This window comes from Drosophila busckii, chromosome 3L, assembly GCF_011750605.1.
Source record: "Drosophila busckii strain San Diego stock center, stock number 13000-0081.31 chromosome 3L, ASM1175060v1, whole genome shotgun sequence".
Taxonomy (NCBI): domain Eukaryota; kingdom Metazoa; phylum Arthropoda; class Insecta; order Diptera; family Drosophilidae; genus Drosophila; species Drosophila busckii.
The window spans coordinates 4,436,056-4,451,188 of record NC_046606.1 but is presented as its reverse complement, the minus strand read 5'-3'; the positions used below and the strand labels follow the sequence as shown (position 1 = coordinate 4,451,188).

Below are 15,133 nucleotides of genomic sequence, written 5' to 3'. Positions count from 1 at the left end.
TGGAGCACTCAAGGAACGCTGCACTCGTGACAAGCGCCAAATCAACTACCGAAAAGCGAAGAACTTGTATTTCAAAGTAATTTAGAATTTATATATATTGAATTAACCGTTAGGCCAACGTCAATGTAGACGGAAGTACACTGAGTGTACTGAGTGGGTTGTCAAGCTCGAAAATCAGCGATCCGAGAGCAACTCGATCTGAGAGCATCTCTGGCCTTTAGCCATGATTCAAGTTGAGCTGGCAAAAATGCGGATACAGTTAGAGTTACAAGCGTGGCTAGCAGCAGACACTTAAACAGACCTTGAGATAATCATCTTTATAAGATTTATGCCCAAGACATTTATAACAATGCAAAACGCAAAGTGTAGCAAAGAGTTGAATTGAGAGGCTGCGGCTGTGGTCAGTTTGCTGCTGCTGCTGCTGCTGACGTCGCTCGAGCACGTGACTCTTGGCAAAAAAGAAATAAAAAACATAAACAAAAGTCGGTTGCAGTCGACTGTGTTATACACTTTGTTAAGTTCTTACAAAAGAATTGCACAAATGATTATGCAAACAATTTTTAAAATGCAAAAATAATTATTTAGCAATGAAAAGTCTAATTTATTTGCTAATCTACATTACTGTAACAGCTGAAGATTGATATACTTATTTGAATTAAAATCTTTTTTAATGCAAGTGACATAACAAAATATGCAGCTGCAATAGCAGAGCTCAAGCTATGGTCAAAATTATTAGAATTTGAGCCAATTGTAATCAGAATTCAAATTTATTTGACTTGCTTTTTATATAAGAACTAAGCTGCATTAAAATTTTAGCAAGTAGAATATTTTAGAAATTTTTTAAATACAAAAAAAAATTAATTAGCAATGAAAACTATAATTTATTTGCTAATCTACATTACTGTAACAGCTTAAGATTAATATGAATTAAATTCTTTTTGATTGCAAGTAACATAACAAAATATAAAGCTGCAATATCAGAGGCTAAATTTAATAGAATTTGCGCTCTAGCTCAGCCAATTGTAATCAGAATTCAAAGTTATTTAGCTGCATTAAAATATAAATAAGTTAAATATTTAAAAAAATTTTAATGCAAAAAAATTATAAAAAAATACGACTTGAAAGTTCAGAACATAAAATATTTTAGATTAGATTAGTTTATTAAAATTTTAATAAATCCGCTATATACAACTTATATGTATATGCATTATATTATGGGATCTGTCTTCTTGCTTTTACTACAAACGCTAGCAGCAACTTGAGCATACCCCTGCTGCATTGCTTGAGTAATAAAGTGTATGCAAACAAGTTTGCTGCTCAACTGTTGATTAGCTCACTTGCTGGGATTCTGACTAATAAGCAGGGACTGGAGACTTCTCTGCTGCTTACATCCTCTTAACTCAAGGTTGCCACTTTTGTGGTTATGATGGGGGCACGCAGGATATAAAAAAAAGGCTAGCAGCTGCGATTTAAAAGCAAAGTTAAGCTTCATTAGCGTAGCATATGCTTTGTCTGCTAGCAGCAATCTTGATCTTTATAAAAACAAAAGCATAGCATTTAATGCTTGATGTTGCCTTCTATAAAATTGTTGCTGTTGCCTGCTTGTGTAAACAAATTGAATGCTTAGCACATAAAACTGCCAATACCGCGGACATTTCAAGCGCATAGCCCATTTTATAGCTCGACTTAGATTGCGTACGCTGTATAATTAAAGAGGCCGCCAGTCAATTGGGCGGCGTGACGAATTTTTCATATGTGTGGCCATTGCATACAAATGTGAATTTTGCAAAACTAATTGGACTTTGACTTCCGTTTGAGCCCAGAGCACGTGCCCAGCAGCAGCAGCAGCAGCAACTGTTATGCACTTAAAGAAGCAACAATTTCATAAAATTAAGTCGAGCAGTGCCTACGGCTATATAAGGCCATGGTCTGTACATTGAAAGAGACATAAACAGTTCACAACTAAACAACTCAGCAATATGTACAAGCTTGTAAGTTAACAATGCAATTTTAAGTGAAACAATTTTATGCACACTTCAATTTGCAGCTGGTCCTTGCCGCTTTGATTGCCTGCGCTGCTGCCAAGCCTGGCGTGGTGGCGCCACTGGCTGCCGCACCATTTGCCTATGCAAATGCTCCACTCTACGCCGCCGGTGGTGGCAGCAGCCAAGTCGATGTGCGCCACAACTTTGATGGCACTCAATCCAGCTACACCACAGCGCCCTTTGACTTCAACGCTCCTCACTACTCCAGCCGCTATGTGTCGGGCATTCCAGCTGCTCCAGCCTTCGCAGCCGCCTCACCCTATGTTGCCGCACCCTTTGCCAGCCCCTATGCTGCTCCCTACAGCTTTGGCGGCCACTTGGCTGCACCCTACGCTGCGCCCTACAACTTTCCAGCTTCAGTTGTAGCCTAAACAGCACATCAAATAAATTTGAGCATCTTTAACGTATATTAGCAACTCTTTTTAATTAAATGTCATAAGCGCTGCCCATAAAATCAATTATATAACTAAAGTTTTGTTGTCACGATTTGTGTAATCAACTGACCCACTCAGCGCCAACTGTTAACGTGGCTAATGAAAGTGCAGCCAACGCACGTCGCCAATTGGCTTTAGTATAAATAGAAATTGAAAGTGTGTCCATGGCACATTGACATTAAAGCTTCAGGCTTTAGCACACACAACTGCAGCGACCTTACACTGTAAATAAAACTCAAGCAAGATGTGGCAGCTTAAATTGGCAAGTCCTTGGTTTAAAAAGTTGAGCAACAGCTGCTCTAATAATTTAATTCCAGGCAAGCGTTTTACTGTTGGCTTTGGCTTTGACTGAGGCGCAGCCTTCGCATCATTTCGATCACTTCAATCACTACGATCAGCACTTTGAGCAGTTGGGACACTTGGAGCAGTTGGGACACTTTGATCAGCTGCAGCACTTGGAAGCGCCAGTGCATGTGCCCGATCATTTGGACTATGCAGCTCAGGAAACTTATTTGCCACCAGCGCCAGCTCCTTTGCCACTGCCCGAGCCTGCGCCGCTTTGGTCAGCAGCCGCTCCGCCGCCACAATTTGTTCACGCTCCTGCTCCTCAGCCACAATTTGTTCACGCTCATGTTCCAGAGCCGCAATTTGTTCCCGCTCCTGCGCCACAATTTGTTTCCGCTCCTGCTCCACAATTTGTTCACACCCCAGTGGCTGCTCCTGTTCATTTTGCGCCCGCTCCTGCGCCACTGCTGCCCGCTGCTCCTGCATTTTTACCACCAGCAGCTGCTCCCTTACCCTGCCTGCCACCTGCTCCAGTTTCAGTTCCAGTACACACGCACATTCTGCCAGTCGCTGAGCTGCATCTGCCCACAGTCACGCAAGTGCTGCCGCCCATACTCGAAGCCAGACCCATTGCTTCCAGCTATCGCGCCATTCCCGGCCCCAAGCGCACCACCCACAGCGTGCGCGTGGGTTACGCCTATCCCAAGCTGCTAGCTGCCCCACATGCGCATCTGCGTGCGCTGCCACTGAAGCTGGGCCATCATCATCATCATCATCATCATTCGCTCTTTTAAGCGTAAGCTAACGAATATTCGCATAACTTAGATTTATACGCATAGCCATATATAGCTTAATATTGATTCTAAACCAAAGACGCGCAACAGTCAACAAAACCAATGTATAATTTATTATATAGCAAAGCATAATTTAAATAAATGTTTATGGGTGTATAGCAAATCAATTTAAATAGAAAAGTTAAAAATAGCTGCACTTACCTGACTTAGACAATTGAGTTCAATTCGCATTTAACTGCAAACAAAATTAAGAAAAATATTTTTTAGCTAACGTATAACAATTTTAAATAAAAAATGTATAAATGAAATAAACATGTTGTTAAAATAAACGCTTTACAATATTTGTTAAAGCTTTTAAAAGTTGTCAAGTCGTTTAATATAAAGCAAACATATATAATTGAATTGCATAATTGATGTTTGAATTTTAATTTAATAAACTGCAAAAGCTAGAAATAGATTAAGGATTATTTTATTTAACTTTGCTGCACTAGATTGCTTATATTGCTTTTAATTTTAATTAATTATTATCATGTATGTTTGTTAGTAAACAAATCAATCGAAACTTGTTTTTAAAAAAGTAATAAAGAAATTCGATAGCTGAATTTCCATCAAAAGCGCTGCACATTTAGCTAAACTTGTGTATAAGTTTGATATTGTTTATTAAACAAATAATAATTATTGCTATCAATATATAAGTTTTAATATATAAAATGCATAACTTAACCCAATTATTGTCTTCTAAGGTCACGCCGATAACATCAGAGATTATATAAATTGCTGTATGGTGAATTGGCTGCTTTAAAATACGCAAGTTCCCCACACTGCAGTAGCATGAAAAAAAGCTTAATTAACTGCTCAATTGACACACATACACGCATACTTACATATGTACATAATTTAAAGTTGTTGAAGACCGAAAATAAAACCAAAAATAATTTGCAAGCTGCCAAATAAGAAATGCAAGGCACACACAACTGGACGGGGGGTGGGGCAAGGTAAACCAGCTGACAATTGCAGTGAAGAAATGTGCGACAGGCGCAGTGAGCAGCCCAAGAGTTTGTCACGTTGCTCATTATGGAGGGGAAGTGTGTGGGCCAAAACGAAAACTTGCCTAACCAAAAATAAAAACAAAAACAAATCAATTTATTGGGCATTGGGTTAGGTTGTGGTTCGTCTGCAATTATGAAAGTATTTAGCTGTTGTTGTTGTTATCATAATACAATATTGTTATTGTTGTTGTCAGCGTAACGCGTTAACAATTGTTTATTAAAACGCCCTTTGCATTGTGTTTTATAGAAAGTGTCCACGTTGTGGCTGCCCGTTTGGTATGCCCGGCACAGTTTGTTGAGTGGTCAACGTTTGGCAGAATTATAAAAACGCCACAGGCAGCGGCAAACTGCATCAAAGCTCAATTAGCAATCAAACCAAAACAACCCAACCCACACCCAAAACAAATCTTTAAACAAAAATGTTTGCCAAACTTATGGTAAGTGCGGAATAATCCTGGAATATCCTACAGCAGATACAACAATTGCTTTCAATTTCTGCAGCTTGTTGCCTTGAGCGTTGCCTCTGCCCAGGCTGGTCTGCTGCCCTTTGCTGCTCCCGCTGCTGTAGCCACCGCTCCCGTTATCGCTCCCTATGCCTCCAGCTTCAATGCTCATCGTGTTAATCATGCTGTGGCTTTGCCTCTGCCACCAGCTCCAGTAGCCGTCGCTGCGCCAGTTCACGCTCCAGTTGCTTTTGCTGCTCCCGCTCCTGCATTTGCCGCTCCCGCCTTTGCTGCTCCAGCTCCAGTTCCATTCGCCGCTCCAGTGCACGCTCATGTGGCTGCCGCTCCTGCATTCCCAGCACCAGTTGCCGCGCCCTTCGCCGCTCCATTGGGCTTCGCTCCTCATGCTGCGCCTTTGGCTTTCGCTGCTCCGTCTAAGTTTGGCTTTGCCGCTCCAGTTGCTGCTCCTCTGCACGCTCCTCTGGCTGCTCCACTCCACGCTCATTTGGCTGGTCCAGTGCACGCTCCTCTGGCCGCTCCTCTGCACGCTCATAAGTTTGCGCCAGCTCCTTACTTCTTCTAATTCCAAACTAACACCAACACTTGTTAAACTTACAAATAAATTAAACTCAATTGTTATAGCTTAAACTATTGCAATTTTTATTTAATTTCTGACTTTAAGAAATGCACAAAGCATTTAGTGTTTAAATTTAAATTTATTTAGATTGGCTTTATATTTTATATTATATTTATTTTCAGATTTCTAGAGTGTTCTGCATTAAATTTCTTTAAACTTAGTGCTAAATTCTTATAAATTTATTGTTTTTAATAAACTCGCAGTCCCTTCACATGGCCAATGCGTTGAAAGAGCGGCACATGCTCATAGGGCGAGTGGGAGATCGGCACAGAGTCGTAGGTGACATGAGCGATTTTAGTTAGAGGCGCCACTATGGTGTAGCCAGGATGCTGCTCATGCGCCACAATATCCGCCGGATGATGATAGACAACAGCGCTGGGTGCATGATAAATCAAAGCAGCAGCTTCAACGTCTGGATTAATCCAAGCCAAACTAATAAACAAACAGGCGTAAAGTAATTTGAACATGCTTAAGGCTTGCAACTAAAATTACAACTAAAGGCCATGGCTAGTAGTTCTAGTCTGCAGTCTAGTTCTTAACGACAGTTAGAAGTGGCAGCCAAACCGGTTTAACTCTTTGACTGCAACGACGAACCTGTTGCAACATTTCCAATCTCAAAACTCTCGAAAAAATAAAAAACTTGTTTTCAAGTTCAAGTTTACGTCTTTGTTGTTGCTGTTGTTGTTGTTTTTATTATGAATCGTCTCTTGTTTTGTCTGTTGTGACTAAGTGTCAGTGACTCTTTTGTCTGTTTGCTGCTTTTCTTTTTGTCTACGCTTCTTAATTGTTTTTTATTGGTGTTTAGTGCGTTTTTTTCGTTAAGCGCGCATTGTTTAGTCTTAATGATTGCTCAATCGCTCTTTATGAGCCGACAATTTGGCTATAGTTTAATTGATTATGCGAATGCTCTTTATACATAAATTATTGCGTCACGTGGGGTAGCTAAATACACTTTGATTTTTGAGACGAAAGCACAAAAAGGTAGCGCAAAGTTGTACAACAGACAGAAAAGTAAGAAATCAAAATAAATATCTAACAATTTGAATTGAGTTTACTTTAATCTTAATCTTAATATCAGCAGTGGTTGTGCATTTAATTTTAATTAAAATAGAAACAGCTTTGAATATTATATGATCAACTTTAGTGGAGAATTCTGTATTAAAATTAACTGAAATAAATCGAGCCACAAAGCCTAAGCTAATAATTAAAATTCGCTCACTGCTTTGCTTTAGTTTTAATTATGTAAATCCAGCAGTTCCCAAAATGTGTCACGGCAAGCAAGTTGTAAGTTTTATGTTTCAAAATTATTAAACTTACAATCCCTGACATATTTGCCTAACAATTGTTTCTCTTTATATACAAAAGTGTATTTAAGCGCTGACTGCATCTAATTTTCAATGCATTGTCTTATTTTTAGCTTTTATTAATCGCTCGATATGCCAATTTGCAGCATAAATTCAAAGCACATTGACCTTATTTCGCATTCCTTTTGTTTTTATGTATTTTTAAATATTTCTAATTAGCCGACTACACCCACAAAAAAAAACATTTAAGTCAGCTGACTGTCTAAATTAGCTGTTGGTAACAATGTTTGCGTTTAAACAGCCAACGCCTAGCTACAAGTGTCTTGGCTTTAGCCAAAACTTGGCAACAGGTTGCAGACAAATAAAAGACATATCAGCTGTTGCTATGTTGCAATTTGTACACTGAGCGGAATTGTAGACAAATTGTAGCTAATAGTAATTAAAAAGAGTTAAATTGAAGCTATTTAAATACGGTTTAAACTAAATTAAAACAATATATAAAAATTAAATGGCAAAATATGCACAAATATATAATTAATAAATTTGAGAAATTTTAGTTTAATTTTATTCAATAATTATATTTTTCTAAAAATTTGTACACCTTATTAAGCTACTATATAATTAATTAAATTATTTATTTAATTTTCCAAAACCCAACAGCCATAAAATTAATTTATTTTAAATTACAATTTATGATTTGGCTTAGGCACGTTGCGTATACGCAATGCACACACGCGAATTTCACACACAAGCTGCTGGCCAAAGACATTTTTGACCAAATACACGTAAAGTAGATTAAGCAGCGACGGCAGCCAAATGTAGTGCACATTAGATCATAGCAAAGCACCAACTTTGGTGCTGCAAATGGTTCCTTGTTGCATGCCACACGAGTATAAAAGCCACAGACGCTAAGCAAAGCAAGCAACACAAACTCAAAGCATTCAAAAGTGTGCAGCACGTGGGCAGCAAACAAAACAATAAAAGCAAATAAAATGATAAAGCGAGTAAGTAGCTGAAAATATTCTGAGACACTGTAAACTGAGTTGGCAAACTTTTAGCTGCTACTGTTGGCCACGCTGTGCCTGGACAGGCCTGCTTGGCTGCGCCAGCGCCCTGAAGCCGGCGCCAAGCTCCAGAGCCTAGCATAGGCTTTGGACATGATTACGGCTATGGCGGCTATGGACTTGGACTTGGGCTTTGGACATTACGGCGGCGGCTACGGACACTACGGCGGACATTATGGCGGTCACTATGGCGGCTACGGCTTGGGTCTTGGGACTGGGCTATCATGCGCCCATTATTAAGTCCTACAGTGCGCCCATAATATCCAAAACTATTATAGGCAAAAGCTATTTGGGCGGCTATGGCTATGGACTGGGGCATGGTTATTTGGGTGGATATGGACACGGCTTGGGGCATGGCTATTTGGGTGGCTATGGACACGGCTATGGCTGGTAAGCTGTGAAGCTGTGAAGCAGCAGAGCTGAGCACATGTGAGAGCAAATCCAAATATTCGCATATTATAAACGCATAGAAACTAATAAAGTCACAGCTCCAATGAAAAAAAGTTTTTTTTATTAATGCAACAGTTGGAATTTGAAATTTGAATTGGGGCAAACTACCAGCCATGAGCTAGACCCAAAGCAGCAGGCGCAGCATAGGAGCGATAGCCAAGACCCAAAGGTGCAGCTAGCGGCGCATGCGCTAGTCCCAGCGGAGCGTGCGCCAAAGCTGGCGCGGCATAGCTAACTCTGGGTGCAAATCCATAGTGTCCATAGGCAGGAGCAGCTGCCAGCGGAGCATGCGCCAGGCCATACGAAGCGTAAGCGGGCGCAGCTAGCGAGTGGCCATACGAAATGGCAGGTGCGGGCGCCAACGCAGCGCCATGCAGACCACCCAAGTAGCCAGGAGCGGCAGCAGCGCAGGCCACGACCACAGCAAATACCAACTGCAAGTATTTAAAATTTAAATATTTCAAAGGGTTCGCTTAGTCGAAACTTACATATTTGAACATGTTGCTTGAGCGTTTGTTGTTGAGCAAGAACACAAAGTTTATTAATGCTGCCAATGCATAGGCAAACGCTTTTTATAGCCAAACTGCAGCAGGCCCAAAAACTTTATATATATAAAATATTGTTGTTGCACGAGAACCACTTGGCGTCTCTAGCGCAGTCTACTGCACTTTTACTTTTGTTAACAACGCGCCCAGCCAGAGCGAGAGCGAACGACCCGCCCAACCTGAACTCGATCAACGCGGATGTTTGGCCACGATGCTTTTGCATACATTTGGCTGCTGATATTTACGAGTCTATAGGCCATATAGCCTAAATCTCTGTATGTGTGTGTGTCTGTGTCTGTGAGAAAAAAACTAAATTGCATTTTGTTTAAACTAGTTTGCTGGCCAAAAAGCATTTAACGCCCGTTGCGGTGCGTGCTGCGTGTGGAATTGTTGTTGCAAGTTAGTCATAGACCAACTAAATTGTAATAGACTTAGATTCAAACTGTAACAAGATAAAAGCGAAATAAACAAAATTAAATGACTAAGAATACCAAAGTAGCAACAGCGATGAGTGACGATTAGCTATAAATAAATTCCAAGCCATGCGATTTATTTTTTAATTGATAGTTGCACATAATTAAACATGCAGTAAAAGATTTAGTAGAATGCCTAGATAAAGAGACAAGATCATAATAAGTAAATGTAATGCTGTAGTTGAGAAAACTAAATTGGGTTATAAGCGATAAAAGCTAAATAAACTAAATTAAATGACTAAGAATACTAAAGTAGCAACTGCGACGAGCGACGATTAGCTTTAACTAAATTGAATGATAAACATGTTGGTTATTTAGTGTTTACTACAGGCTGAATGAACAGAAACGAAGGGCAATATGGTTAGGCCATATGCCTTATAAATAAATTAATTTAGAAAAAATATATTTAGTGTAGTATTGAGACTATAACTTATATACTCTCAATACTTTGTAATTACCACAACTAAAACAAAAAACTTTGATTCATATTTTGCCAATTTCAATTCATAGCTAGTTAAGCTTAAAATAGACAAGCCAAAGTTAAATCGAATGATTAGATGGTGCAATGCCAATGAATTTCAACTGAGACAACCCAAAGTTAGACTTAAGTCGGTCTTAGCCTATGCAGTTTCCCTTTTTAGATGGAAGTTGTGTATTTTAAGTAATCTATTCTGCATAGTAGCAACTCTTTGTCCGCATAGCTTAATATTCCAAGCAATAAGGTCTCTCTAAGTGCTGCTGAAGCTCTTAAGGATATATGTATATAAAATTGATTTAAAATGTTGACCATGAACATTAAAGGAATCAAGCAACTTTTGTAATGTGAGACTCATCACAATCATATTCTAAGATTTGTTTGGCAACAGAAAGTAAAGAAAACTGTATTTCATTTAATTATAGTTAATTTATTAAGCTAATTTATATATGGACAGCTTTGCAGTATTAAAGGAATTAAGCAACTTTTGTTTTAAAGACTCCACATATATTTTAATATTTTTAGCTGGCAACAGATTTGATTTCATTTAATTATAGTCATGCTATTATATATGGGCAGCTTTGCAGGCCTTAGCACAGTCTTAAGCCGGACTTGCGCTAGGCCCTGCCCAATATTTGAGCAAACATTAATTGCATGTAAATAGGTGAGCATAGATTTGTCTTGGTGCGTGCATTGAGAACTTTAAGATTAAGTCTCAATTAAGTTGTTATATTGATTGAAAATAAAACTGGGCTGTGGCTGTTAAAGCTCAAGCACGATTTGATAGCGAGCATGCATAAATGCACTGAAAGAAATTATGAGCTATAGCTTGCAGCTACAGACAATTTGGGGCACAAGCCGGACTTGCAACGAAAATTATCTAGGGCAGCAAGTTGCCTAGATGCACGTCTAGACACATGGACGTGGCAAGGTTGTTTGGAAGGGGGCAAATGTGTGGGCTGAGCAACTGCGCTGTGGCACGCCACTGTGTGGCAAGCTCAACATAAATTTAAAGCTATCAAAATGCAGGCACAATGCATATTATTAAATTTTGTTGTTGCTCTCGTCATAATGCCAAGCGTTGTTTGGGGGCAGACAGCTAATTGCCCAGACAGGCAACAACAACAACGACGATCAGTTTTTTAAGTGTAAATGCAATGCGTAAATCTTTTGTGTGCCCCGCAGCAGCAGCAGCAACAGCTTGGAGTTTGGAAAGGCAAGGCAAGTGACAATGCTGCTGTTGCAGTTGCAACTGTTGATTGCCGCCACGTGATTATGCGTAACTCGAGTTGTGCACACGCCCCCTTTTAAATCAACGCGCCAGTGGGCGCAACTGGTTTTGCCTTTACACATAAAAATTAATAACAATTAATAATTTGTCACAGCTGCTTAATTATTATTACATTTTATTAAAAGTGGCAGCAACTTTGTAGCGCAGTGTATTATGCCAAGGCCTGGGAAACTTTGCTAGCAATTAGAAGTGGGCGTGGCGATGCTGGCAATTTAAATTATCAGCGTTGCTTTGAAATTAAACAAGGCGGCAACATTAACAGTTAGAGTAGGTGGCACGACAAAGAATTACAAGACACTGTCTTTTGATTTAATTTAGCAGCGCCCAAAGCTACAAAATTTGACATATAACAAACTTTGCGCGGCTCACATGGCGCATGCTTAATGTGTTTGAACTCAGCTCAACTTATGCTTGGAAAAAATATTAAGCTGACCAGTGTGCACTTTGCCTTTTTAATTAACAGCGGCTTGCCACATGCCACAACAACTTGCCGCATTTCAATTAAAAACTAAGTTGCTACTGCCGCCAGCCAAGTCATTGAACCAAGTGCAAGGATCTTTTAGCTGCATGCGCCTGGCTGCAAGTTGTTTGTGGCATGCCACACGCTTGTTTATTTGTTTGTTTATATTTACTATTGTTTTTGTTTTGCACTGACCGCATCCTTGGCGCGGTCATAAACCCACAACTAACTGCTGTTCATCAATGGGCTACATGCCTCGCATTATTGATAGATTGTTAGCAGTATTTTTTTTATGGCTTGCATATACTATGGATATATATTTATCAAACGTTTCCGCTTTGCTGCAACTTTGTTTCAGTCTCTGCGCTGCCATTGGCGTCATCCATAGATCTACGCAGTCTTCAGCGCAGACAATTAACATAACAGCCCTCGACCCCAACCACCCACCCAGCACCCCCCCTCGCTGCTGTTACGTGCACTGCGTGGCAAGTAAATAGTACACACTGTTTTTTCAATTGGCAACCGCCTGCTTTGCATTTCAATTATTAAATAAATAAAAATAGACAACACTACATTTTTTTAGCCTTAGTCGCTGCTGATTCAGTTGCTGCCCTAAGGCCAACAGCTGTTGGCCAGACCAAGGTGCAATATCCTTGTAACTCGCTGCTTATCCTTGCTTGCTTTTGCCTTTGACGCAACTGCAGGCGCATAGCAAATGCGTCTTAGTGTGGCTGCCAGTTTACATAAATTAATTACAACAGCCTTAAAGTATGCCACGAATTTATGTTCAGAGGTGCACATTTTTGGAAATTATGCTATTGCTAGTTTATAATCAAAAGCTGTTAAAAATCTAAAAATGCATAAAATATATTTAAAATATATAACTAAATGTTCTTAGGCAAATACTAAAAGCTACAAAAAATATTTGATTAATGTGCTTAAGCAGACACTTCTATCAAAAAAGGAAGCAAATTAAACAAAATATTCTGATTTCGTTAATATGAATTTATAACCAAAACTAAATCGAATGATTTTTGGCAACATGTTTAAGAATAAATATAAAACCAATCCAAAATTAGCTTCGAGCCAATACAGATTCCTCTTTTAGATGGAAGTCGTGTCTTTATAGTTAATAATACATATCTGTTAAAAATCTAAAAATGTATTTAAAATATTAAAAATATATAGCTAAATGTTCTTAGGCAAAAACTAAAAGCAACAAAAATATTTGAATTATGTTCTTAAGCAGAAACTTCTATCAAAAAAATTAAAGCAAATTAAACAAAATTTTCTTAGAGACTGCAGAACTATTTTTGAAAATAAATTAAATATTTTTAAAATTATTTTTAGCTTGCGCATAACTTTTTAAAGTATTTGTTAGTATTTTCAAGCAAAAGCTGAGCCAACAGCTAATGCAATAAGAAGAGTTTGCATTAATAAATTTAATATTTTTGCATCTCAAATAATTAAATAAATAAAATTGTTGTACGTTTAACGCAATTTGCAGTTTATTTCACACATTCAGTTAGAACCAAAGCATAGAATGCTCACACACAGAAAATAAAAAAAAATAAAAAGAATAAGAAAAAAACTAAAAATCCTTTTGCATTGTAGCTCCAAGTTGCAACATAAGCGTGAAGTAAAGTTTAGTTTAGCAGGTAATCAATAGCCAGGTACGAGTCTAATCCTTCAGTTTAGGTTTAACTTAACGATAGTAGGCAGCATAGGGATAGGCAGAGTAGGCGGAGTAGCCGGCGGCGTAGGGATAGGCGGAGTAGCCAGCGGAGTAGGGATAGGCGGTGTAGGCGCTAGCAACAGGTGCGGTGTAGGCGGCGGCGTAGGGCGAGGCAGTGTACGCGCTGTAGGCCAAAGGAGCGGCAACAATTGCGGGCTTGGCAGCCACACAGGCCACAATAGCGAAGAAGCACAGGGCGAACTAAAGAGTGAAATAAATTTAATTAAAGCTTACAGCTTTGAGCCAGGCTTAGATGCTTACGTATTTGAACATGTTGACTTGGCTGGGGGTTGTTGTTAGCTGGTTCTGTAGAACTTGACTGATGCTTTCAACTAAAACGTCGCGCACTTTTATAGTTACAAATGCTGCTGCTGGCTAAGCCAAAAAATGTAGCGAAGGTAACAAAGCGTTAACAATTATTATGCATGGCCAGTACAGCAGACCGAACTTACAGCCAAGGAGAATCTTTCAAGCAAAATTTGCACTTTTAGTTTCATTCAAGCAGCGCTAGAGTGCGGGGCGGCTGGGCGGGGCATTAGTAAGGGCAAAGCCGACAGCATGTTTATTTTTAAACGCGTGACGATCGGTTTTAATATATCTACGTGCCTTGACTTTATAATTAGCATACCAACGCTCGATGCGTTTGTCCAGCTTCGGGATTTGCTGACCCACTCACGCCTGCCTGCCTGACCAAGTTTATAAAGCTGGCTAGCTGCCCAACACGTCGCTCCATTTGCTTAACGTAGATCGCTCAGAACAGCAACAGCGACATGTATAGAAAATTGCAAAGCCTACAGCTGAAATCAGCTGTCAGTAATCAAAAACAACACAAAGTTAAAACAACAACAACAGCAGCAGTTGAACCTGCCGCATGTTGCTGCTGTTGTTGCCACAATTGCTGCCCGGAAGTTCAAGCTGCTTGTGCGCTCTGCGCTGCTTCGCTCGCTGCGCCAAGCTGCGTGGGCGCCATACGCGCTTTGCAAATCTTCAACCCACTACAGCGACAACAACATGCGAGCCACAATTGTTGCCAAAGTTTCGACAGTCCTTGGCTGCCTGTTGCTGCCAACTCGCTGACTAAACAAAAGTTACAACTTATTACGCATACGCATTGTTGTCAATGAAACTTTAATTATGCGCGTTTATTTATTTGTTAATGTTTGTTGCGAGTTTTGACGGTTTGTTATGTGTGCAATTAATTGTTTCATAATTAAAGTGGCATATATGTTTAAAATAATTGTTTGCTGTTAAAATGTGTTTAAAATAAATAAAATTGTAAACAAAAATTGTTTGTTTTTACCTTTGCTATTCATGCTAAGCTACATATTCGCTTTTGTTATTGCTTAAACTTAATTTATTGCTTCCGCTTAGTGTCACCTTCAATTGCTTTGTATGCCGCTTGCGAATATTCTAGACCCAACAGGCAATGCAAATTAAAGGTTTAAGCATAAGAAGCAGCTGAATATTGTGAGCATTATATGGAAACTTTAAGATTTGAGTTACTCAAGGCGCTGCCCTTATGAAATATAAAGATTTGAACTCTTTTTTATATATTTAACTAGCACTAAGCCACGCAAGCTTGTTTGCCAAATAGATTAAAATATAATTAACTACCAACTACTTGCTCAATTCTCACAAATATTTTATAT

The 15,133-nt window shown here is 39.3% G+C and overlaps 6 protein-coding genes across 6 annotated transcripts in view; 4 read left to right on the top strand and 2 right to left on the bottom strand.

Moving 5' to 3' along the window:
* The window catches only part of LOC108599786 (A-kinase anchor protein 14), a 189,026-nt gene that overhangs the window by 34,804 nt on the left and 139,089 nt on the right, over positions 1-15,133 (top strand). The window lies entirely within an intron of this gene.
* Positions 1,980-5,633, top strand: LOC108598100 (skin secretory protein xP2-like). Its single transcript, XM_017984716.1, has 3 exons — positions 1,980-1,991; positions 2,048-2,389; positions 5,415-5,633. Exons 1-3 carry the CDS (start codon positions 1,980-1,982, stop codon positions 5,631-5,633), a joined length of 573 nt encoding a protein of 190 aa, XP_017840205.1.
* Positions 2,724-3,558, top strand: LOC108597892 (pollen-specific leucine-rich repeat extensin-like protein 3). The gene is made up of 2 exons (XM_033293418.1): positions 2,724-2,810; positions 2,878-3,558. The coding sequence occupies exons 1-2, from the start codon at positions 2,724-2,726 to the stop codon at positions 3,556-3,558; spliced, it is 768 nt and encodes a 255-aa protein (XP_033149309.1).
* LOC108599703 (keratin-associated protein 21-1) lies at positions 6,014-8,514 on the top strand. Its single transcript, XM_033293417.1, is given in 4 exon segments — positions 6,014-6,066; positions 8,111-8,188; positions 8,190-8,273; positions 8,305-8,514. Coding segments are annotated over 4 exon segments (360 nt in total). The 3' UTR covers positions 8,450-8,514.
* LOC108599707 (cuticle protein 16.5) lies at positions 8,545-9,069 on the bottom strand. The gene is made up of 2 exons (XM_017986704.1): positions 8,994-9,069; positions 8,545-8,939 (listed from the first exon to the last, which is right to left on the bottom strand). Exons 1-2 carry the CDS (start codon positions 9,003-9,005, stop codon positions 8,610-8,612), a joined length of 342 nt encoding a protein of 113 aa, XP_017842193.1. The 5' UTR covers positions 9,006-9,069; the 3' UTR covers positions 8,545-8,609.
* LOC108599717 lies at positions 13,230-13,793 on the bottom strand. Its single transcript, XM_017986714.1, has 2 exons — positions 13,746-13,793; positions 13,230-13,685 (listed from the first exon to the last, which is right to left on the bottom strand). Exons 1-2 carry the CDS (start codon positions 13,755-13,757, stop codon positions 13,455-13,457), a joined length of 243 nt encoding a protein of 80 aa, XP_017842203.1. The 5' UTR covers positions 13,758-13,793; the 3' UTR covers positions 13,230-13,454.